Source organism: Halichoerus grypus, chromosome 13 (genome assembly GCF_964656455.1).
Source record: "Halichoerus grypus chromosome 13, mHalGry1.hap1.1, whole genome shotgun sequence".
Taxonomy (NCBI): Eukaryota; Metazoa; Chordata; class Mammalia; order Carnivora; family Phocidae; genus Halichoerus; species Halichoerus grypus.
In genome coordinates, this window is record NC_135724.1 from 89,544,651 (window position 1) to 89,570,305 (window position 25,655).

General features: G+C 40.9%; 1 protein-coding gene across 4 annotated transcripts; it reads left to right on the plus strand.

Annotated features, from left to right (window-relative positions):
* The first annotated feature begins 2 nt into the window (after window positions 1-2).
* Window positions 3-25,445, plus strand: GTF2H3 (general transcription factor IIH subunit 3). Of its 4 annotated transcripts, XM_036080595.2 has the most exons (13): window positions 20-138; window positions 2,844-2,923; window positions 10,530-10,636; window positions 12,259-12,425; window positions 15,425-15,487; window positions 16,560-16,589; window positions 16,737-16,765; window positions 18,884-18,958; window positions 20,232-20,285; window positions 23,144-23,212; window positions 23,572-23,707; window positions 23,816-23,852; window positions 23,938-25,445. In XM_036080595.2, the coding sequence occupies exons 1-13, from the start codon at window positions 126-128 to the stop codon at window positions 24,005-24,007; spliced, it is 930 nt and encodes a 309-aa protein (XP_035936488.1). In that variant the 5' UTR covers window positions 20-125; the 3' UTR covers window positions 24,008-25,445. The 4 variants fall into 4 exon arrangements, with proteins under 4 accessions (XP_077917210.1, XP_035936488.1, XP_077917208.1 ...); XM_078061084.1 differs by lacking the exons at window positions 23,144-23,212; window positions 23,572-23,707; window positions 23,816-23,852; window positions 23,938-25,445 and adding an exon at window positions 21,471-23,137 and having other exon boundaries at window positions 3-138; XM_078061082.1 differs by lacking the exons at window positions 20-138; window positions 23,144-23,212; window positions 23,572-23,707; window positions 23,816-23,852; window positions 23,938-25,445 and adding exons at window positions 158-404; window positions 21,471-23,137.
* Window positions 25,446-25,655: the final 210 nt, after the last annotated feature.

Genomic DNA, 25,655 nt, shown 5'->3' on the forward strand with positions numbered 1-25,655 from the left:
GTACGGCGCGCGGCCTGGGCCAAGCCGCCTGCGGGTCACTCGGCAGCGCCGGAAGTCGGGGCGCGCAGGATCCGGGAGGAGCACTTGACTGCTTGCTGCCTGCCCGTCGGGGGATCCCGGCCGCCATGGTGTCAGACGGTGAGGGGTGTGCGGGGAGGGACCCCCGACCCCGGGACTGGGCGGACTCGGCCTGGCCAGGACCACCCAGATGGAGCGTTATTTTGGGGGGCTGGGGCAACCTGTTTGGTCTTTAGAGGAGTAGCAAATGTGTTCATTTATTCAGTATATAGTTTTGAATGGCCTGTGTGTCAGGCGTTGTTTTATGCGCTGGCGAATACGGCAGAGAACATGGCATTCAGGGTCCTTCGTGCAGGTTACAGTCTAGTGCGCGAGGCAGACATCAGGCAAGTAAATCAACAATTTCGAAGGGTGACAAGAGCTGTGAAGACAGGATACTGGGATGCTGCACTACGTTGTGATTAGGGGATGATCATGGACGAGCTACTTTAGAGAAGAGTCCAGGTGCTGAAAGTGAGTCTTGAACGACTGCAAAGGCCCTGTGGCAAGTTGAGCCACTGTATTACACTAAGACAGAAATGGGGGACTTGAGGGTAGAGGAAGGTGGAGAGACCTTCGTTCATAAATTAAACTACCAGTTATAGAGTCTGATGCCTTTTTTTTTTTTTTTTTTTTAAGATTTTATTTATTTGAGAGAGAGCCCGTGCGCAGGAGCGGGGTGGGGGAGAGGGAGAGGGAGAAGCAGACACCCCGGTGAGGAGGGACCCTGACTCCAGGCTCGATCCCAGGACCCTGAGATCATGACCTGAGCCCAAGGCAGATGCTTAACCGACTGAGCCACCCAGGCGCCCTAAGCCTGATGTCTTAAAGGAAGAAAAAAGAGACCAGGGTGGTGGGAGTGAAGTGAACTAGAGGGATGAGAGCAGAAGCTTAGGCAGATGCTCGGCCTTTGTGGGCCATGATAAAGAGGTTGAACTTTTTTTTTTTAAGAATTTTTTTTTTTTTAAGATTTTATTTATTTATTTGACAGACTCAGCGAGAGAGGGAACACAAGCAGGGGGAGTGGGAGAGGGAGAAGCAGACTCTCCGCGGAGCAGGGAGCCCTATGCGGGGCTCAATCCCAGGACCCTGGGATCATGACCTGAGCCGAAGGCAGACGCTTAACGACTGAGCCACCCAGGCGCCCCGCTGCCAGTCTTAGTTGATTTTAGCAACTGTTAAATGTTTAAAAAAAAAAAAAAGGAGAGGGTCCATGTCATAATTGATGGAAGATGGCAGTATTTCCCTCAGTAGTTTGTTGTCAGCATGGAAGGGGATTATAGGATTACATATGCCAGGGGCTGATGTAAAGGAGGCTGACGTTGGTGTTCTCTCAAATGGGGGAGCCAGGACCTGTTGGAAGACCTGGGGAGGGTTTTTGGAAGAAAGAGGTAGCATTGGCTTGGGGCTTTGTAGAGTAAATAGGATTTGGATGTGTGAGCAGAAATCGATGATGGAGTGGGGATTATCCTGAAGTAGGAGATGGAACTGCTGGAAGGAAAGTCCGGGGGCAGGAAAGACATTATTGCTTTTTGCTATTAAAGGAGCATCCTGGGGTTTTCATTAACAGCTGTACATAAGGGTTCTCATGTTTGTCACCTCAGTTAGAATTTATAGACTTCCTTGAGAGCTTGAACCCAGGATCCCCAGCACCTAACACTGGTATTTAGTGTAAATGTTTGTTGAATGAATCAATGTGTTGTTAGCCTGTTTAGTTGTGTCCAACTTTGGAGAGTAGCCTATTCCTTTTCACGGTGAAATCTTTACATAGCAATTGCTTTTCCGTCTTTGGTTTTCACCTTTTAAAAAGTGGTTCCTAGGGGCGCCTGGGTGGCTCAGTCGTTAAGTGTCTGCCTTCGGCTCAGATCATGATCCCAGGGTCCTGGGATGGAGCCCCGCATCGGGCTCCCTGCTCCACGGAGAGTCTGCTTCTCCCTTTCCCACTCCCCCTGCTTGTGTTCCCTCTCTCGCTGTGTCTCTCTCTGTCAAATAAATAAATAAAATCTTAAAAAAAAAAAAAAAAGTGGTTCCTAATCACTGTTGGCCTTGCTGCTAGGTGATTTGATGGATTTGAGGCCAAACTGGTTCCTGTGTCTCCCTTCAGCCTCCCTGTGCCTAAAATTCTACTGCTGTTGAATATTAACTGGTTAATCAGTGGGTTTTGTCCTTGACCGGACATTTAAAATGTGAATATTTTGGGTGCATTTAACAGGTATTTATTGAGCATCTACTACGTGCTAGGCAGTTGTGCCAGGAGCAGAAGATAAGCAATGACAAGACAGAGAAGAATCCCTCCTCATGGAGCTTACGTACTAATGCACGAAAGATGTAGGGGGACAGAAAGCTGGCAAGAGCCTGCTACGGGCCCACAGAGCTTTAAATCATTAAAAGCACTTGACCTTTGGGGCGCCTGGGTGGCTCAGTTGGTTAAGCAGCTGCCTTCGGCTCAGGTCGTGATCCCAGGGTCCTGGGATCAAGCCCCACATTGGGCTCCTTGCTCAGCAGGGAGCCTGCTTCTCCCCTGCCTGCCGTTCCGCCTGCTTGTGCTTGCTCTCTGTCTCTCTCTCTCAGTCTGGTTCTCTCTGTGTCAAATAAATAAATAAAATCTTTAAAAAAATAAAAAAAAATAAAAGCACTTGACCTTTGATTAATTTCATGATTATAGGATGATAAACATGTAAAGGCGTGTGGTGGTGCTTGCTATGGGTTTAATTTACAAATTGGGAATGTTGGCTTGGATACGCTTTCATGAGGCTAATGTGTTTATTTTTTGTTAATATTTTCAGAAGATGAATTGAATCTTCTAGTTATCGTAGTTGATACCAACCCAATTTGGTGGGGAAAGCAAGCATTAAAGGAATCTCAGGTAAGATTGCTTGAGGAGGACTGTGGATAATTCTGGTTTAACTGTGTGTTTATATTGCTTTTTTAAAAATCAGCTTCATTTAAAAAAATCAGCTTTATTAAGGCATATTTTACATACCATAAAATTCATCCTTTATAATGTACAATTCAATGCTTCTTTAGTAAAAATCACAATAAAAGAGTGGAACCATCACTGTAATTTCATTTATTTATTTTTAATTTTTTTGTGTTTAAGAATCATTTAATTGAAACTCAGAGTACACTTTTGTAAAGAATAATCAGAGAAACCACCCATGATGGAGAAACAATGAAATATTCAGGGCAAAACTACATTTCTTTTTTTTAATTTCTTTTTATTTTTTTAATTTTATTATGTAATGTTAGTCACCATACAGTAGTACATCATTAGTTTTTGATGTAGTGATTCACGATTCATTGTTTTCGTTTAACACCCATGTTAACTCCATGCAGTACGTGCCCTCCTTAATACCCATCACTGTGCTAACCCATCCCCCCACCCACCTCCCCTCTAAAACCCTCAGTTTGTTTTTCAGAGTCCATAGTCTCTCATGGTTCATCTCTCCCTCTGATTCCCCCTCCCTTCATTTTTCCCTTCCTTCTCCTAATGTCCTCCATGCTATTCCTTACGTTCCACAAATAAGTGAAACCATATGATAATTGACTTTCTCTGCTTGACTTATTTCACTTAGCATAATCTCCTCCAGTCCCATCCATGTTGATGTAAAAGTTGGGTATTCATCCTTTCTGATGGCTGAGTAATATTCCATTGTATATATGGACCACATCTTCTTTATCCATTCATCTGTTGAAGGGCATCTCGGCTCTTTCCACAGTTTGGCTATTGCAGACACTGCTGCTAAGAACTTTGGGGTGCATATGGCCCTTCTTTTCACTACATCTGTGTCTTTGGGGTAAATACCCAGTAGTGCAATTGCTGGGTCATAGGGTGGCTCTATTTTTAAATTTCTGAGGCACCTCCACACTTTTCCAAAGTGGCTCTACCAGCTTGCATTCCCACCAACAGTGTAAGAGGGTTCCCCTTTCTCCACAACCTCTCCAACATTTGTTGTTTCTTGCCTTGTCAATTTTTGCCATTCTAACTGGTGTAAGGTGGTATCTCAGTGTGGTTTTGATTTGGATTTCCCTGATGGCTAATGATGATGACCATTTTTTCATGTGTCTGTTAGCCATTTGTATGTCTTCTTCGGAGAAGTGTCTGTTCATGTCTTCTGCCCATTTTTTGACTTGATTATTTGTTTTTTTGGTGTTGAGTTTGAGAAGTTCTTTATAAATCTTGGATACCAGCCCTTTATCTGTAGTGTTGTTTGCAAATATCTTCTCCCATTCTGTGGGTTGCCTCTTTGTTTTGTTGACTGTTTCCTTTGCTGTGCAGAAGCTTTTTATCTTGATGAAGTCCCAAAAGTTCATTTTTGCTTTTGTTTCACTAGCCTTTGGATCTGTATTTTGAAAGAAGTTGTTGTGGCCGATGTCAAAGAGGTTGCTGCCCATGTTCTCCTCTAGGATTTTGATGGATTCCTGTCTCACATTGAGGTCTTTCATCCACTTTGAGTTTATCTTTGTGAATGGTGTTAGAGAATGGTCGAGTTTCATTCTTCTGCATGTGGCTGTCCAATTTTCCCAGCACCATTTATTGAAGAGACTGTCTTTTTTCCATTGCATATTTTTTCCTGCTTTGTCGAAGATTATTTGACCGTAGAGTTGAGGGTCCATATCTGGGTTCTCTATTCTGTTCCATTGGTCTGTATGTCTGTTTTTGTGCCAGTACCATGCTGTCTTGGTGATCACTGCTTTATAAGATAGCTTGAAATCGGGCAATGTGATGCCCCCAGCTTTGTTTTTCTTTTTCAACATTTCCTTGGCGATTCGGGGTCCTTTCTGATTCCATACAAATTTTAGGATTGTTTGTTCCAGCACTTTGAAAAATGTCGTTGGAATTTTGATTGGGATGGCATTGAAGGTATAGATTGCTCTGGGTAGCATAGGCATTTTAACAATGTTTATTCTTCCGATCCATGAGCATGGAATGTTTTTCTATCTTTTTGTGTCTTCTTCAGTTTCTTTCATGAGTGTTCTGTAGTTCCTAGAGTATAGATCCTTACCTCTTTGGTTAGATTTATTCCAAGGTATCTTATGGTTTTTGGTGCTATTGTAAATGGAATCGTTTCTCTAATTTCTCTTTCTACAGTTGCATTGTTAGTGTATAAGAAAGCAACTGATTTCTGTGCTTTGATTTTGTGTCCTGCCACATTACTGAATTGCTGGATGAGTTCTAGTAATTTGGGGGTGGAGTCTTTTGGGTTTTCCACATAAAGTATCATGTCATCTGCGAAAAGAGAGTTTGACTTCTTCTTTGCCAATTTGAATACGTTTTATTTCTTTTTGTTGTCTGATTGCTGTTGCTAGGACTTCTAGTAATATGTTGAACAATAGTGGCGAGAGTGGGCATCCTTGACATGTTCCTGATCTTAAGGGAAAGGCTCTCAGCTTTTCCTCATTGAGGATGATATTCGCTGTGGGTTTTTCATAGATGGATTTTATGAACTTGAGGAATGTTCCCTCTATCCCTATACTCTGAAGAGTCTTAATCAGGAAAGGATGCTGTATTTTGTCCAGTGCTTTTTCTGCATCAATTGAGAGGACCATATGGTTCTTCTCTCTTCTCTTATTAATGTGTTCTATCACATTGATTGATTTGCGAATGTTGAACTACCCTTGCATCCCGGGGATAAATCCCTCTTGGTCGTGGTGGATGATCCTTTAAATGTATTGTTGGATCCTATTAGCTAGGATTTTGCTGAGAATTTTGGAATCCATATTCATCAGGATATCGGTCTGAAATTCTCCTTTTTGATGGGGCCCTTTGCCTGGTTTGGGGATTAAGGTAATGCTGGCCTCATAGAATGAGTCTGGGAGCTTTCCTTCTGTTTCTGTATTTTGAAACAGCTTCAAGAGAATAGATATTATTTTTTCTTTGAAGGTTTGATAGAATACCCCAGGGAATCCATCAGGCCCTGGACTCTTGTTTTTTGGGAGGTTTTTGATCAGTTTCAATCTCGTTACTGGTTATTGGCCTATTCAGGTTGTCACTTTCTTCCTGTTTCAGTCTTGGGAGTTTATTGGTTTCCAGGAAGGCATCCATTTCATCCAGATTGCTCAGTTTATTGGCATATAGTTGTTGATAATAATTTCTAATAATTGTTTCTATTTCCTTGGTGTTAGTCGTGATCTCTCCCCTTTCATTCATAATTTTATTAATTTGGGTCCTTTCTCTTTTCTTTTGGATAAGTCTGGCCAGTGGTTTAACGATCTTATTAATTCTTTCAAAGAACCAGCTTCTAGTTTCGTTGATCTGATCTACTGTGTTTCTGGTTTCTAATTCATTGATCTCTGCTCTAATCTTAATTATTTCTCTTCTAATGCGTGGCTTAGGCATCGTTTGTTGATTTTTCTCTAGTTCTTTAAGGTGTAGAGTTAGTTGGTGAATTCGGGATTTTTCTATTTTTTTGAGTGAGGCTTGGATGGCTATGTATTTCCTCCTTAGGACCGCCTTGCAATTTCTTTTTTTTTTTTTTTTAAAGATTTTATTTATTTATTTGAGAGAGAGAGAGAGAGCACATGAGAGGGGGAGGGTCAGAGGGAGAAGCAGACTCCCCGCTGAGCAGGGAGTCCGATGCGGGACTCGATCCCAGGACTCTAGGATCATGACCTGAGCCGAAGGCTTTCGCTTAACCAACTGAGCCACCCAGGCGCCCTGCAATTTCATTTTAGAACATTTCTATCACCCTAGAGAGTTCCCTCATGCCTGTTCAGTCACTGCTTCTACCCCCTAGTTGCAGGCAACCACTGATCTGTTTTCTGCCTCTATATTGCCTTTTCTGGACATTTAATATAGTCCACGACATAGGTAGTCCTTTAAAAAAAATCTATTTTGAGGGGCGCCTGGGTGGCTCAGATGGTTAAGCGTCTGCCTTTGGCTCGGGTCATGATCCCAGGGTCCTGGGATTGAGCCCTGCATCGGGCTCCCAGCTGAGCGGTGAGCCTGCTTCTCCCTCTCCCTCTGCCTCTGCCTCTGCCTGTTGCTCCCCCTGCTTGTACTCTCTCTCTTTGTCAAATAAAAAATAAAAAATCTTAAAAAAAATCTATTTTGAAATGTTTTATTTTGAAATAATTATAGACACCTAGGAAATTGTAAAAAAAAAAAAAAAATGGTAACAGAGGGGTCCCGTGTACCCTTGCCCCAGCTTCTCCCAGTGGTAGCATCTCGTGTACCTAGAGTCCAATAGCGAAACCAGGAAATTGACATCAGTGCTCTTGAGACCTTACTTAGATCACAGCAGTTTTACTTGCACTCGTGCATACGTGTGGTTCTGTGCTGTCTTATCCCATGTATACATTTATGTAACCACCACCACGGTCAAATCAGAGAACCATTCTATCACACGCAGGAGCTCCCTAGTGCTCCCTTTATAGATGCTGCCCCTTTGTAGCCAGTCCCTGGTCCTGAACCGTGGTAGATACTGATCTACTACTGTTCTCCAGCGCTTTAGTTCTGTAAATAGTTCATAAAGTGTTTTTGAGGTTGTTTTTTTTTCACTCAACAGAATGCCCTTGATTGTTTCAGGTTGTTTCATGTATCAGTTTGTCCTTTCTATTGCCAGGTGGTATTCCAGGGTATGAGATACCACAGGATACGTCCTGTGTTTGTTGCCCATACAGATAAGCGTCCTGAGATGTCTTTGCATGTCATGGTTCCATTTTCTAGTTGGATTGTTGGGTTAATGTTGGGTTATCTATTGGGGGGAGCGGCAGAGGGAGAGGGAGAAGCAGGCTTCCCGCTGAGCAAGGAGCCTGATGCGGGGCCCGATCCCAGGACCCCGGGATCATGACCCGAGCCAAAGGCAGACGCTTAACCAACTGAGCCACCCAGGTGCCCTGGTGTTTTATATTTTTTATCAGAAAAGTCCTGTATAGGGACGCTTAGGTGGTACAATTCTCCAGTGAAATTGGGCCTGGAGTTTGCTTTTTGGGGAAGTTTTAAACTATGAATTAATTTTTTTTAATAGTTACTAAACTATTTGAATGATATTTTTCATATTGGGCGAGTTTTGGTTATAGGTAGTATTTCGATCTTGTTTTTTTCCACTTAGTGTAATGTTTTTGAGGTTCATCCATGTTGTAGCATGTATTGGTGGTTCCTCTTTATTACTGAATAGTATTTTATTGTATGGATATACTTCTTATTTATCTATTCATGGACATTTGGATTGTTTCCACTTTTTGACTATTACGAATAATGCTGATAATTCTCAAACAAGTCTTTGTGTGGACATACATTTGCATTTCTCTTGAGTAGATGCCTGTGAGTTGAATTGCTGGGCCACATGGTAGGTTTAAATTTAACTTTAAAATGCTGCCAGACTTAAAAAGTGGGTATGCCATTTTCCATTCCCTTGAGCCGTGTGTGAGAGTTCCAGCGTCTTCACATCCTTGCCAACACCTGTCTTTTTTGTTATAGTCATTCTAGTAAGTACGTAGTGGTATCTCATTGTGGTTTTAATTTGCATTTCTTTAATGACTAGTATATATAGATAGATATTTTATATATCTATTATGTATGTAGTATGTGCTTATAGGCTGTCCTTTTATTTTCTTAGTTGAAAAGCATATTCAGTTATTACACCCAACTTTTAAATTGGGCTGTTTGTTTTCTTATTACTGAGTTATAAGAACTCTTTATATATTCTTTATATATTCTGAATACAAGTCTTTTTTCAAATATATGATTTACTATTTTGTCCTGGTCTATGACTTTATGGCTTGTCTCTTCATTTTCTTAATGGTGTCTTGTTTAAAATCAAGGGGCACCTGGCCAGCTCAGTCAGTAGAGCATGTGACTCTTAATCTCAGGGTCATGAGTGCAAGCCACACATGGGGCATAGAACCTACTTAAAAAAAAAAAAAAGCAAAAGAAAAGTCAAAGTTAAAATAGCTTTATCAAGATAAAATTGACATGCAGTGCACAACACATATTTGAAGTGTTCGGTTTGATATGTTTTCATATATGTATACATTCGTGAAATTATCACTGCAATCAAAATAATGAGCGTATAAATCTGTCACCCCCAGACGTTTGTTCACGTTCCTTTGTAATTTATTCTACCCACTTCTCTCTGCTTGTCCCCACCCCCAGGCAACCACTGATCAGTTTTGTCATTATAGATTAGTTTGCATTTTCTGGAATTTTATATAAATGGAATCAAACAGTACGTAGTGGGATTACTTTTGGTCTGGTTTCTTTACTCAGCATAATTATTTTGAGATTTGTCCATGTTGTTACAGTAATTCATTCCTTTTATTGTTGAATAGTATTCCATTTTTAGATAGAACAGCACATCACTGCATATTACCCTGTTACTCTCCAAGAATACTGTTTTATTTTGAACTCTCATCAGTGGTATATGAGAATGCCTTTTTTTTTTTTTTTGAACCCACACGAGATGTTCTCTTTCCTTATTTTATGTTTTGCCAATATCATGTACCATAAAAGCTATCTCCTTTTTTATTTATTTATTTATTTATTAAAAAGATTTTATTTATTTATTTGACAGAGAGAGAGACAGCGAGAGAGGGAACACAAGCAGAGGGAGTGGGAGAGGGAGCAGGCCCCCCGCAGAGCAAGAAGCCCGATGCGGGGCTCGATCCCAGGACCCTGGGATCATGACCTGAGCCGAAGGCAGACGCTTAACGACTGAGCCACCCAGGCTCCCCTCACTTTGCTTTTAGTGTATTTGATGACCCTTTGTATTTTTCCCTTGGGGCATTGCCCATTTTCCTCTTTTTTTTTTTTTTTAACTGATTGTGGACACTCTTTGTATTAGAAGGTTAACCTTTTGCCTGTCACATGTTGGTATTATATTTTCCGTTTGTAATTTGCCTTTCACTTTTGTTTACAGTCATTTTTTTGCCATATAGAAATTTTAATAGGTTTGGTTTATGGTTTTTTTTTATAAAGTGGAATTTATCAGTGTTTTATTTGCTGCCAGAAGTATCCTTTTCTTTAAGAGAAACATGCTTTATTCCAGGATTATAAAAATATCCACCTATATTTTTTAGTAATATTAGTACTTATGAGAATGTAAGCTCCACGAAAGAAGGGATCTTTGCCTGACACATAACACACATAACAGGGGCTTAGCATACTTAATGAGTGAACGAATTGAAAACTTTTACAAATCACCAATTTAATCAGTATGTATTAATCATGTACTCTGTATGTAGTAATAATTTGCTAGTAATTTTATCACAGAATATGTGACATGTTTGCTTTCCTTGAATGTTTGCAGAAAATATTTGTGGAATAATGCAGAAATCATCTCATATAAATAAAATTAGAAAACTAGTTTTCAAGTGTTTTTGCTTATGACCTTGGAGGAGGGAGCTCCTGAGCAAATTTTTAGCAGTGAATAATGGTCTACAATTTAAAGGAAATCTTTATCATTTCAAGACCTAACCTAGTTATTTGAATAGCTACTTCACCTTTTCTAATGTTTTCTGTTTTTCAACAGTTTACTTTATCAAAATGCATAGATGCTGTGATGGTACTGGGAAATTCTCATTTATTCATGAATCGTTCCAACAAACTTGCTGTGATAGCAAGTCACATTCAAGAAAGGTATGACCTTAGTGATTACTCTACCTATTTGGTGCTTAACATTTGTGAGGTTTTTATGCCAGTCAGCATGTACTATTCCTTTTCTGTGTTGCAGAATTTTTTTTAATGTAGCATTGAGCAAGATTAACAGCATCAAGAATCAGTACATGTACGTTTTGATAGAAATGAATATTGGAAACCTCATTAGCTGGTATCTAATAGATTTGCATCTCGTGCACCTGTAACTTACCCAGGTTCAACCATACGCTAGGCAAAAAACAGGGAGAATTATCAAGCAAGGCTGGCAGCTCCTATTACTGTTCTTTGCGTGAGTCTGCCCCAGGGGGGCAGGTGACATGGGAAGTGTGATTCTGCTTTCTTTCAGCCAGTTGTGGGCCCTGCGAATTTCTCAGGGTGTAATGTTTCGCTGCTCTGGGTGTGATTCTGGTGTTTATAGATAAGGGTTTTTTCTTGTTAATTGGGTTTTAACCCAAGCCAACTACTCCATCTGGTGCTCAGCTGAAGAAACTGACTTTTTCCAACATGGGTGTAAACACTGGCTGGGTTAGAGTCTCTTCAGGATGGGTGCATAGGTTTGCAGCTGCTTTGCAAACATGACCATGTATATGGTACATATTTTCACCATATTTACTTTTCATATATATGCTGACCACAGAATCATATTCTCCATGTAAGACATGGCTCTTCTATGTCTTGATTAAATGTCACATCTTGGTAGAAGTGACTCTTGTGTACCAGCGTATTTCATATGAGGTCAGTGGATAGTTCTCAAATTTCTCATTTCTTAGGGCTGCTCTCTTTGGTGTGTTGAAAGAGCCTGTGGGCCCCCAGGTAAGTGCTCCTGCTCCCATGATCACCATACATTTTTCTCAGAGTTGAATGAAAAAGATGACACCGATTTGGTTAAGACATAAAAAGAAAAACTATAAAAAGCAAAGTATTCCAGCTTTTAGAAAAATCAAATATGTGTTTTTACAGGAGTACTATAAAAATCATGAAGCACTAGGAGAATCTTTTCAGGGACCCTTGGAGCAGATTTTTATTACTGGGGTAGATAAATATACCTCAAATAATAAACTGGTCGTAAGTTAGAATTTGGTATGACTCTCTTCCCAGTTGGCATCTGAGAAAGTAGAATGAGAATGACCGTGAAGCATTTCAGGAGACTGGGACCCAGCACACGCTTTATTTCCTCTCATTTGTTAGAAAACAGTGGGATCATCAAAACATTCTCTGGTGGTAGACTCATGTTTGCCAATTTGCCTGTTTTATACATTTCTTTTTTTTTTTTTAAAGATTTTATTTATTTATTTGACCGAGAGAGCACAAGTAGGCAGAGAGGCAGGCAGAGGGAGAGGGAGAAGCAGGCTCTCCGCTGAGCAGGGAGCCCGACGTGGGGCTTGATCCCAGCACTCTGGGATCATGACCTGAGCCGAAGGCAGCCGCTTAACCGACTGAGCCACCCAGGTGCCCCTGTTTTATACATTTCTTAAAAATGAAATTTATTATAGAATCTTGTGAGGCAGAATTGGTGTGGTTGGTTGGTTGCTGAATTTCATCTGAATGTTGAGTGAGGACAGAGTCCTGGTGTAACTCAGTGTTTTCTCCCCCCACTGTTTCAGTCGATTCTTATATCCTGGAAAGAATGGCAGACTTGGAGACTTTTTTGGAGAGCCTGGCAACCCTTCTTCTGAATTCAGCCCCTCAGGGAGCAAGGACGGGAAATACGAGTTGTTCACAGCGGCGAATGAAGTTATTGCTGAAGAGATTAAAGATCTCATGACCAAGAGTAACAGCTTTCTTTCTCCATTATTGTTATTTTACAATTGCAGTTGCATGTGGTGGTCCTTGAGGCTTTAAGTCCAGAGATTTGGGGTTCTTGGGAGTATTTACTGGTGTTCTCTCTCTTTTCTTTTGTAAAATCATTTTCCTCAAAGCCTGTGCCTTGTTTGCCTGCCTTGCCAGCATCTTACGCTGTCCACCAGCCTCTACTTCTTGAATCAGACTCTCAGCATCTCAGGATATCCTTTTGACTTGTTTTTCCTCTGTTTTTGGACCATTCTTCCATTTCTGACTTTTCTTTCATCTTGTCCCATAAAAAATAGGTTTTTTAATTCCGCACATTATTTTATTTTTTCTTCCTCTGTATGTTTTCATCCACTCGTGTTTAATTATCATTTCTATGTGAACACTTCCCAGTCTTTGTCTCTATTCCAGCCTTTCTTTCACCAAAGGTCTCCACGTAGGTGTCCCACAGTGTGGCTAACGCGCCCCAGACCAGTTTCCTTATCTTTCCCTCCCAGCTACACCACCATTTCCACTCCTAGTTTCTGACACGCCCATCCACCTACTTTTTCAAATTCAGAGCTTTCATTTTTGACCCCTTTCTGCTCACATTCAACATCTAATCAGCTATGATATCCTATTAGTTTAGCCTTAGAAGTACCTCCAAAATCTGACCTCTATTATCTCATCTAGCTCAACCCCAGCACCGTTGGCGTTTTGGGCTGGATAATTCTTTGTTGTGGGGACTGTCTTGTGCTTTGGAGGATACTTAGCAGCATCCTGGCCTAGACCCATTAGATGTCATAACATTCCTCAGTTGTGACAACCAAATATGTCTCAGACTTTGCCACATATCCCCTGCAGGGCCCAGCTGCCCAGGTGGAGAACTGTTGCTCTGGATCATTGTAACAGCTTCTGCCCGCTGACTCCTGTCTGTCCCCATTCAAGTCTTTCCTTAACTCTTTCACAGTTAAACTTCCTAAAAATCTGAGCTGCTGTTTCCTGGCTTAAAGACTATGACTGGTTCCCTGTTGCCTGTAGGCTGTCGTTTTTAAACTGTAGCCTGTGTCAGAGTCACCTGGAAAAGAAAGGCAACTCTTTAGAGACAGGAAGTAGTTAGTGGTTTCTCGGGGTGGGGGAGGAGTGCTTGGAATGGGCGCAAGTGATCTTTTAGGGTAAAGGAACTGTTCTAAAATTGGGTTGTGGTAATCGTTTACAACTCTCTAAATTTGCTAAAAAAACATTGAATTGTTTACTTAAAAGGAGTGAATTTTATGATCTGTCAGTTATACCCCAATAAAGCTGGTAAAAATCACCTGGAGGGCTTATTAAAACAAAATGCTGGGTTCCACCCTGTAGTTTCTGATTTAGCAGGTCTAGGGTGGTCCCAAGAACCTGTGTTTCTCTTAAGTTCCCAGGTAATGCTCTTATACTTGGTTCTAAAATCATACTTTGAGAACCATGGGCCTCCAGGGTAAAGTCCCAACTTCTCAGTATGGTGTTCAAGACCTTTCGTGGTCTCATCTCACCCATGGGTGGAAGTATCTGTGGTCCTGGACCAGCTGCAGGCCCCATTCACACCAGATGTTAATCTGGGCTCTCCACCATCTTGAGCTGCTTGACATTTTCACTCAAGGCTTAAAACAAGTTGCTAGCTTTGTCCCTGCTTGCCACAGCCAGAGGGCTTTTTCCAGCCCCATTTCCACTAGCGGGGCAGCTCTCTGAGGGGCGTGAGACAGAGGAGGTGGCGGGAAGGAGGGCAGAGAGGCTCAGAGCAGGCAGTTGCACATGACCTCTTGTACCACTTAGATCTCTAACAAACCTGAACCTTTCCAGATAACACCAGGATATTTTTTTACTGTGGTAGAATATACATAATGTAGACTGGCTCAGTCAGTGGAGCATGTGACTCCGATCTCAGGGTTGTAAGTCGAGCCTCACATTGGGTGTAGAGATTACTTAAAAACAAAATCTTTAGGGGCGCCTGGGTGGCTCAGTCGTTAAGCGTCTGTCTTCCGCTCAGGTCGTGATCCCAGGGTCCTGGGATCGAGCCCTGCATTGGGCTCCCTGCTCGGCGGGAAGCCTGCTTCTCCCTTTCCCGCTCCCCCTGCTTGTGTTCCCTCTCTCGCTGTCTTTCTCTGTCAAATAAATAAAATCTTTTTAAAAAAAAAAAAAAAGAAAAAAAGAAATGAGTTCCTCCCCAAATGGTGTTTTTAAAAACTCTTTACTGCCGGGGCGCCTGGGTGGCTCAGTCGTTAAGCGTCTGCCTTCGGCTCAGGTTATGATCCCAGGGTCCTGGGATCGAGTCCCACATCGGGCTCCCTGCTCAGCGGGAAGCCTGCTTCTCCCTCTCCCGCTCCCCCTGCTTGTGTTCCTGCTCTTGCTGTGTCTCTCTCTCTGTCAAATAAATAAATAAAATCTTAAAAAAAAAAAATCTTAAAAAAAAAATATACATAACATAAAATTTATCATTCAACCATTTTTAAATGTGCAGTGCAGTGGCATTAAGTACCTTCACACTGTGTACAAACATTACCACCGTCCATTTCCAGATTCTCCCAAACTGAAACTTTGTACCCCCTCAGCCCCTGACCACAGGATATTTTAAATTGAGAAAATTTTAAAAGTTGCTTATTTAGGGGCGCCTGGGTGGCTCAGTTGTTAAGCGTCTGCCTTCAGCTCAGGTTGTGATCCCAGGGTCCTGGGATCAAGCCCCACATCGGGCTCCCTGCTCAGCGGGAAGCCTGCTTCTCCCTCTCCCACTCCCCCTGCTTGTGTTCCCTCTCTCACTGTGTCTCTTTGTCAAATAAATGAATAAAATCTTTAAAAAAAAATTGCTTATTTAAGCATTACTGAGAACAGATGGCTATCTTATGTTTTTAAACCTGGTTTGGAAGTATCAGCTGATTTTATTCATAAAGAAGAATGCTTTGGTTTAAAAATGATCTTAGTTCAAGAAAATACCTAAAAACTTTCTTTAACTTTTTTTTTTTTTTTTTGCAGGTGACATAAAGGGTCAACATACAGAAACGCTGCTGGCAGGATCCCTCGCCAAAGCTCTTTGCTGTATCCTTGGTGTTCTAGTTACTCAGAAGGTGGCTTCTGAATATCTTAACTTGTGATAATTTTTAGAACCTTGGGTGTCCATATTAAGGAAAATCATGAATATTCTAAAGTGGTGGGTAACCAAAAAATAGTTTATCTTGGCTTTGGAATATTTTTAAGATAAGCTGTAAAAATTAGAAATGTAAAGAAAACTCTGGTTTCTCTAGTATGTCCTTCTGCTCACAACAAATTCTTCAGGATGCTTGTATCTTGCTTTGACAAATTTGGGAGGGTGTGTTTGTTTTTTCCACCTTCCTTAAGTTAGGAGCAGTGTGTTTGGTATTTATAAAAGCCATTTACGGATCCTGAGGGTTAATAAATGAGTGGTTTCTCCAGAGGCCCACAGGTTATTTGCACTTAGCATAGAGTGAACAACACTGTTCTAAGCATGTTAATGTTGTCTGTGTGATGTTCTCCTAGTCTTTAAAAAAAAAAAGATTTTATTTATTTACTTGAGAGAGAGCATAGAGAGAGAGAGACAGGGAGAAGCAGACTCCCTGCTGAACAGAGAGCCTGACGTGGGGCTCATTCCCAGGACCCTGAGATCATGACCTGAGCTGGAGGCAGATGCTTAACCGACTGAGCCACCCAGGCGCCCCTGTATTCTCCCTGTCTTGTGTAATTTAATTTCTTTGTTTTGGAAAGTATTGAGTGAGCCCTGTGTCCTAGACTTTGGGGGTGCCTGGTCATCTGTGTGTGGTTTTCACATTTGTTATCTGGCTTATCGATTTACCTGTCATCCCAGTATTCAAATCTAGGATGTGGTGGATAATCACAGAAGGATAAATCATGGTAATTTTAATTTTCTGGGACAGAGATCATGTTTTGGTCAGGTTACAAAGCTCAGTTGATTGCAGTTGGTAATTGGAAACCCCCAATTACTCTTGTGTGTTTATCATGGGAAATAGAGCATTTCTTTTTTCAGCTAGGTGGATACTGGATTTATTTAAAATTTGAGGTTATTTTTATGTTTACTATAAATCTTCATGAAATTAAATAATATTTTAAAATTCCTTAATGCTAAAAAAATTAGACATTCATAGAATGAACAAGGAGGTTAAAGGTAGGTGTCTGTGGTTTTTTGTGAGATCTAGAATCCTTATTTTACTGCTATAATTTTGGTGGACTGTTTAAAAATATTGGTAATAAAACCTGATAATATGTTTAATAAGATTCAGTTAAATTGTAATCTGTCTTTATCTCTTTATAGATAATCAGGAAATGAAATCAAGGATTTTGGTAAGATTAAAAAAATCAGTACTATTTTTATATACCAACTATAACCAATTAGAAAGCATAATGGGAAGTAACACCCATTTATAATAAATACGAGTATCCAGAATAAATTAACAAGCAATGTATAAAATTGATTATGATGAAAAACAAATTCTGAGAGACATAAGAGAATTGAAAGAATGGCCATATTTTATTCTTAGATGTCAGTTTTTCCGAAGTTAAACTGTAAATTCAATGCAATCTCAGAATTTTTTTTAAAGATTTTATTTATTTAGAGCGTGCATGTCACGGGGGTGGGGCGGGGGAAGGGGAGAGGGCGGTGGACAGAGGAAGAGGGCCTCTGAAGCCGACTCCACGCGAAGTGCTTTAAGAAATTCAACAGAAGGGCGCCTGGGTGGCTCAGTCGGTAGACTGTGTGACTCTTGATCTCGGGGTAGTAAAGTTCGAGCTGCATGTTGGGTGTGGAGATTACTTAAAATCTTAAAAAAAAAAATTTTTTTTTTCAATAGCTCAGTGAGAATAGCCAGGTGCTTTCTGAAAGAGAATAATAAGCAGGAACTTGCTGTTAGGCCTTAAAACACATTGCAAAACTACAATAACAGTGTGGTTCTGGGGCAGTAGTAGGCCCAGAGTAAATAGGGAAGACTAGACTCCAGAAATAAAATCAGGTCCACAGAGGAGTTTGACTTGTGGAAAGGAAGCACTTAAGTTAGTGGGAAGAAAATGAATGATCAGTTAAAGGTGCTGGGCCAATTGGTTGGCCATCTGGGGGAAAACAAAGTTAGATCTCATTGCTCACACCTAAATAATTCTAGTAAAGGTCAGACATGTCACTGGAAAAGTTCAAGTCATAAAAGTGCTGAAAGAAAATACCTGTTTATAATCTCAGGTTAGGGAGGACCTTGCTGAGCATGATGTGAAGCTTAAGACCTCAAGAAAATCAAATCCCCAAAACAAGGATGAAAGAGAAGCTATTAGGAAAAGTATTTTCAGCATAGCTACCTGACAGAGGATTAATTTAGTAGTTCTAAAATGAAAAAGAGCTCTTATCAATTAAATTTTATTTATTTTTTTATCTTACTCATTTATTTTTTAAGTAGGCTCCATGCTGGCCGTGGAGCCCAACTCGGGGCTTGAACTCATGACCCTGAGATCAAGACCTGAGTTGAGATCAAGAGTCGGACACTTAATCAGCTGAACCACCCAGGCACCCTGCCCTTACCAATTAAATTTTAAAAGTTAAGGTTTACTCTAAAGAAATAGGTAGAAAACATAAGCAGCCTGCAAATGCTAACTGCAAATAACCAGTTAGCATTTGAAAATACATGCAGCCTTACTAGTAAGCAAAGAAATAGAAACATCCAGTAACGGTTTTCATTGTGTGCTTCTTGCTCAGCACAAATGGGCAGTTCGCAGCGTTGATGGCAGGGTTGGGGATGGCTTTTTCTCTTGCATTGCCAACGGGAGGGTGAATTGGTACAACTTTTTTGGAGGAACGTTTGGTAACCTCTGTCAGGAGGTATACTTCAGCAATCTCCCTGATTATTTTAGGAGCTAGTCAGAGAGTTGTGTCAAGCGTATATGAGAATGTTCACCTGAGATTGTCTAAAACAGGATTGGAAGCTGCTGCAGTTTCCTCTATAGATAATTGGTTCAGCAGTGGACTCTATGAAGTTAGCACAAAGGATGATATACATCCAAATTCACTGATAGAAGATTCCCCACTCCCCCAGATACTGTGGAACCAAAAAGCAAGTTGCAGCAGTGCCTGGCTGGCTCAATGGGTAGAGTGTGTGACTCTTGATCTCAGGGTCGTGAATTTGAGCCCCATGTTGGGTGCAGAGTTTACTTAAAAAAAAAAAAAAAATCAGGTTGCAGAGCACTAGATAATCATCCCGGGGTGTGTCTCTGCGTGCACCCACCTAGCTGCTGTCTGGAACTATTAACAGGGACTATCTCTTGGAGGGTAGGGACTGGGGAGGTTCTTGCAGCCATCTTTACGCTGTACGTATTAGTTAAGAACGGTAACCGGGCAGGCAGATTAGGGAAGCTGCGCTGGTTTGTGTCTGTAGTGAGAACTCGGCTGTGCCTGCGAGGTATTCATGCGGATATGATTTTTAGGTGATTAAGGCTGCAGAAGACAGCGCGCTGCAGTATATGAACTTCATGAATGTCATCTTTGCAGCACAGAAGCAGGTGAATTGGGAGCATCCTTTTCTTTTTTTACTTTTAAATTCCAGCATAGTTAACATACAGTGTTATATTAGTGTCAGGTGTGCAATATCGTGATTCAACACTCCCATGGGTCACCTGGTGCTCATCATGACACGTGTGCTCCTTAGTCCCCACCACCTGTTTCCCCCACCCCCCCCTCCCCTTTGGTGACCATCAGTGTGTTCTCTGTAGTTAAGAGCTTGTTTCTTGGGTTGCCTCTCTCTCTCTCTCTCTCTCTCTCTCTCTCTCTCTCTCTCTTTTCCCCCTTGGGAGCATTCTTTTAGAAAATTTTTGTTTCATAATGAATTTTATTTTTTGAATGACCTACATACAGACATATTTTGACTAAATGGCCTTATCAGTGGATGAAGAATCTGGAATTCATATTTTGTACTAGTCATTTCTCAATTTTGGGTACCGGACCCCATGAATCTTATGGGTCCCCAGAAAAAGGTACCCTGAAACACAGTTTTGCCTATGGTTTCATGGTATTCGTGTAACCCCGTTTAGCACATCCTTGGACCTCAGGCTAAGAATCCCTAGTTTACAGTTTTGCTGTGTGCCTTGCCTTAATTCCTCTATCTCTTTGCTTTAGGGAGGTCTTATCAAGAATTGATATTTTTTACTTTGCAGATAATTGAATAAATTTACACTAATTCAAATGAATTATCACTAATACATTTTCTTTGATATGGTTAAAGAATAAACTTTCTTAAAACTTAAGTTTTGGGGCTCCTGGGTGGCTCAGATGGCTAAGGGTCTGCCTTCGGCTCAGGTCACGATCCCAGGGTCCTGGGATCGAGTCCTGCATTGGGCTCCCTGCTCAGCGGGGAGCCTGCTTCTCCCTCTGCCTCTCTCTCTCTCTCTCTCTCTCTGTCTCTTATGAGTAAATAAATAAAAACTTTAATTAAAAAAAAAAACTTAAGTTTTAACCCAAAATGCTGCCATATTCATGCCTAATATTCTCTGTGTTGGAGCAGCAGCATGATGCAGTGAAAAGACCGTGGGCTTTGGGGACAGACAGACTGGGGCTGACGGCACTGCCCCTCCCTCCCCCCGCTCTGTGAGCACAGCCTGGCCAAGGCCTGGGTGCTTCAGCTGCAGAATGCAGATTGAGTATCTGCTTTGCAGGGTTATTCTGCATATCAAATAAGCTGTTTTAAGAACAGTCTAAAAAAAAATAGCACGTAGTAGGTTCCCAGTGTAAGTCATTATTTTTATTATTCCTATAATGTTTTCGGAATGTTCATTTCAGAATATTTTGATCGATGCCTGTGTTTTAGACTCGGATTCAGGACTCCTGCAACAGGTACGTGTTCAGTGGAGGTGTGGTGGTGGTGGTCTGGGGAGCATGGTGTGTTCTCTTTATTGTTAAATGTCTGTCACCAACCTTCACACATTTTTAGGAATTAGCCTGTGTGATGCTGTCGCTTAGAGCACTAACATCTCTCTGGTCCTTATTTTTTTATTGAAGTAAGTTGACACACAATGTCACATTAGTTTCAGGTGTACAACTCTCTGGTTCCTTCAAAATTTTTATTTACGTTTTACATAATGATTGATTCTGTAAAAGTGAGTCACATATTGACATGAATTCAAGCAACACAGGAAAGTATTTTTTAAAGGGGTAAAAAATCCCTTCAAATCCTATCATCTTAAAATTACCGTTGCTAATATTAGGTGAACAGCATAACAGATCTCTATAGGTATAGATGGAAGAATGGATCGCTAAGCAGAGAATTTTATAAAGATAGGATTGTACCCCAGATCTGTGCTGTCCTATATGATAGTTATATGGCCGTTGAGCTCTTGAAATGAGTCTGGTGAATTGAGGTGTACTGTTAAGTGTAAAACATGCACTGAATTTCAAAGACTTAATATGAAGAACAGAATGTAAAATAAAGATATAAAGATTTTTATATTGATGACATATTAAACTGATAATACTTTGGATATACTGAGTTAAATAAAATGTTATTAAAATTAATTTTATCTTTTTTTTTTTCCTTTTTTTATGCGGCTAGAAAATTTTAAGTTTCACATGTTGCCCATATTTTATTTCTGTTGGACAGCACTGTTAGATGTTGCTTTTCAGTCAAATATATGAAACTGCAATCTAATGTAACCAAAAAGGGGAAAAAAGAAACAAATAAGACTGAAGAAATTGCTGAACTTTTGATAAATGTTTTTTTCGACCACAAGAAATATTCTTTGCTAAAAGATCAGTTAAAAGCACAAAACTGGAAAATGCTGAGTTTAGGATACTGCCGAGGACACAGAGTGGGAAGGAGAGATATGATTAGAAAGTATACTAACGTCAGAGGTTCTAAATTGTCCTATTTCTTAAGCTTGATGGTAGATACATGGTGTTCGTTGTATTTAAACCATACTTACATGTTATGTATATATACTCTTGCACATATGGTTATATTTCAGAATTAAAAAATCAAAAATGTTGAATACATTTTTTAACTGCACATTTCACTCTACACAGTGTCTGCTAACTCCTAGAAGATCTTGGCTGTACCCTGAGTTTAAATGCTCTGCCTCCCCGACCCTCACATCGCTGTGTCTGGGCCAGATGCAGGCTCTCTGTGTTCCAGACTTGCATAGTCAGCTTCTCAGGCAGCATCTCCCCTTGGACATCCAGAAGCATCTCCACTTTAACTTGTCTGAAGCAGAACTCCTTATTTTTTCCACGCTGCCTCCCAGGGGCCTCCCCATCACAGCAAGTGGCAGCTCAGTTCATCAGCCAAAAATCCAAGTCAAAATCCTGACTCTGCCTTGTTTCTTCTCTTCCTCCCTTTCCAGCCCATTAGCCAATCCTTTTGACTTGATCTTTGAAATAGTCCCTGAATCCCACCATATGTCTTCTCCTTCGTTGCTACCCCTCAAGTGGAGGATTGTAGTATCTGTTAACTGGTCTCTGTTTCTACGCTTACCCTGCCCACTGAAGTCCGTTTTCAAGACAGTCAGAATGAAGCTTTCAAAATATAAATCAGATCTTGTCACTCACCTGCTTAAAACCCTCGCATGGCATCTCCTCACACATAGACTAAAACCCAGATTCCTGCCATGGCCGTCTGTACCCCCCGCACAGTATGGTTTCTGGGTATCTCTTTGTCCCCATGGAATCCCCCTCTTTACTCCACCCACCCTGGGCTCCTTGCTTTGCTTTAAAACTACAGGCCTGCCCCCGCCTGAGGGTGTCTGTGTTTGCTGTTCCCTCTGCTTCTAAGGCTTCTCAGATACTTGCTTGGTCTACTCCCTGCCCTCATTTGGGTCTCTGCTTCTCTGTCACCTCCTCAGAGAAGCCTTCCCTGACCATCCAATGTCACTCCCTGTCCCCTTACCCAACTTCATTTGTCTTCATAGAAGTGATCATAACCTCTGACATTATTTCAGCATTTACTTAACTGATTGACTCTCTGTCTTTCCCCCGCTTGCACCCAAGTGTCCATCAGTGGATGAACGGAGTTAAATAAGTTGTGGTATAACCATACGATAGAATATTATTTGGTCATAAAAAGGAATAAAGTACTGATCTTGCCACAATGTAGATAAACCTTGAAAACATGATGCTAAGGGAAAAATTGTACGAGCCCATTTATCTGAAATGTCCAGAATAGGCCAATCCATGGAGATAGAACGTGGGTCACTGGTAGCCTAGGGGTAGGGGGTTGGGAATAACTGCTAATAGGTATGGGGTTTCTTTTTGGGGTGAGGAAATGTTCTGGAACTAGATAGTGCAGTTGCACAACTCTGAAGACAGTAAAAAGTAGTGAAGCCCACACTTTAAAGGGTGAATTTTATGGCCTGAGAATGATCTCAAAGCTGTTGTTAAAAATATAATGAAACTGAGTAAACGTGGCCGGAATAAAAATTTCATCAGTAGCAAACACAGAGGAGAAGGGGCATGTACTGTGCTCACTGAGGTCTTCAAAGGGTGCAAGAGTGGGGTGCTTGTGGCAAAAACAGTTGAACACCTTGAGAGGTAGCAGGAAGTTTCTGGTCCTCACGCACCCTTGGGAAACCATGCCCTTTTGATGGGCACCGTCATATCCCCCTCTCCTTTGGAGACCTGAAGCATTGCTGGTGAGAATTACATCTCTCTGGAAAAGCTAAGCGAGTGCCGGCTTGGCAGAGAGCCCTTTGGATGTCTTGCAGGCTTGTGACATCACGGGGGGACTGTACTTGAAGGTGCCTCAGATGCTGTCCCTTCTGCAGTATTTACTGGTAAGGAACCTAACACCTCGCGTCTGGGTGAGCCCCTCTCTCCCCCGGGGAATGAAGGGGAGCACGATGGCTGATGCTAGTAAGTGGGAGGAGGAGTAGATGGGTGCTAGAAGTGGACACTTCGGGTTGTCTTCGAAGGCAGCTGCATACAGTTCGCACAGTCCTACAACAGCTTGGGGAGGTGCTCCGTAACTGCTGAATGAATAACGCAGTTCTTGATGGACTTCTAAGGAAAATCCTAATTTATTATTCACCTTAGTGATCACTGGCTAATATCTGATACCTGTGTTGTAACTTCTGATTATTTTTCCCCATGTTTTAAATAAAATTTCCTTGCCTTTTTTCTTTTTTTTAAAAAGTGGGTTTTTCTTCCTGATCAAGATCAAAGATCTCAGTTAATCCTCCCACCCCCCGTTCATGTGGACTACCGGGCAGCTTGCTTCTGCCATCGAAATCTCATTGAAATTGGCTATGTCTGTTCTGTGTGCTTGTCAAGTAAGTTCAAGTACAGACTTTTCTGTGTGGGGGGCGGGGGTGGCAGAAAATAAGTCAACTGGGCGGTTTTTTTCAACATCCTGTTTGTTTTGTTTTTCACATTTACAGTATTCTGCAGTTTCAGTCCTATCTGTACGACGTGCGAGTAAGTATCCCTGGGCTGGTGTGGCTGGCTCACGCGGGAGAGATTCAGAGCTCCTAAGAGGGTCTTCCTCTCTGTGTCATTACAGGACAGCCTTTAAGATTTCTCTGCCTCCTGTGCTGAAGGCCAAGAAAAAGAAACTGAAAGTGTCCGTGTGATCATACGATCCCCCCAGTCTTTTAGAGCCTATTAATAGAAATTGTATGGTGGAATGTTAGGAGGCCCTGAAAAAAATACAGTGCGTGTGGGATAATTTTGAATGAAGTTTCTTACAGGAAAGATTTCTAGACCATTATCCTCATGCTGTGCTTTTGGGAGACTGCTTTATTTGAGGGGGTCATTCTGTGCAATCTTTTCTGACTGGTTTTTGTCCACAGAGGGAGAAGAAAGCACAAATTAGTTAGTGACTTTTTTTTTTTTTAATGAGATGATCATTTTGCCAGTCAGTCTGGCCTGACTCATTGTAGACTTTTGACTTTGTAGCCGAGTCTGGGTTCTGCCTGTGAAATGTACAACCGGTGAAATTTGAGCGCAGTTTTGGAAAAAGCGACCACGCAGTAATGGCATTAATCCACATAGACCATCTTCCTTGAATCAACAGCTGACTTTGACGATAGTCCTGTAAATATAATGCTTATTGTGTAAGTTGAGATTTAGCTTCAGATACTAGCAGATAGTTTTGCTTTTGTCTGACATCACTGCGCGTTTGGACGTAGTCATCCACATAATAACTGTCTGTCGCTGCATAAGTACAAAGTCTGATCTTAAGTGAGTGAGGAGAGAGGGTGCGGTACTCTGGCAACGACTTTCTCTTCAGAGATAGTTGTGTGAAGAGCTTATGTGTGAAAGCCGGTGTCTGGGTTTGGAGGGGGAATTTCTTGGTGGAGAATGGATTCTTTATGGTTCAGTACTGTCCCCCAGATAGAATTCTTTAATTTTGTAAAGAGGAAAAAAAAGCATTAATGTTGGAGAACTGTTTTCTAGAACAAGTGCGATAGGTTCAAAAGAAAAATTATTTGTAATTTCAACAAGAATAAACTTATTTTTCTATATAACCTTGAGGTTATTAGAAGTCTTTTCAAATTCCATCACAGAAGAGTTTTCAGGAATGGTGGCTGGTTTGGTTTGGTTTTAAACGTATATTGACAAAAACCCATTTGTGTACACAACTTTGTAAGTAAGATTTTAATTTTCTCTTTCTACCATCTCAGAAGCTGAGTCTCATTTAAGTAATTTGGTATTCGGCTAGATGATTTCAGGTAGATTTTGTACTTTGGATTTATAATTTTGTTAAATTCACACAGGTTTTGGTTATAATTTGGCAAATATTTGTTAATCCTTGAGTTTGAGAATCTTATTTGTCTTTTAGAAATAATATTTAATATTTCACAGCCTAAGTGTAATGGAAATCACTGTTTTAAGTCTAGGAAGTCATCAGATATCTAAAAGATGAAGAATTTCAAAGAAGCTGATCAGGTTCTTGTTACAATTTTTTTGTTTGAGATGTTTTGTGGCTTAATTCTGCTTAGGTTTTATTTTTAACTGTTGTGTTTATGGTTTATATAAATTTTTATAATAAAATAATTTAAATTTTCACATTTGCTTAAGTTATTTTCTCTTATTCATTGTTTATTTCATGCTAATTCAACTTACCTTCAAGTTTGTACTTCAACTGGATTTGGTCAAATGTCAATTTTTTATTCAACTCTGGAGAACTTTTATTTTATTTTTTTAAGTAAGCTTTATGCCCAGTGTGGGGCTTGAACTCACAATCCCAAGATCAAGAGTCACATGCTCTACTCAATG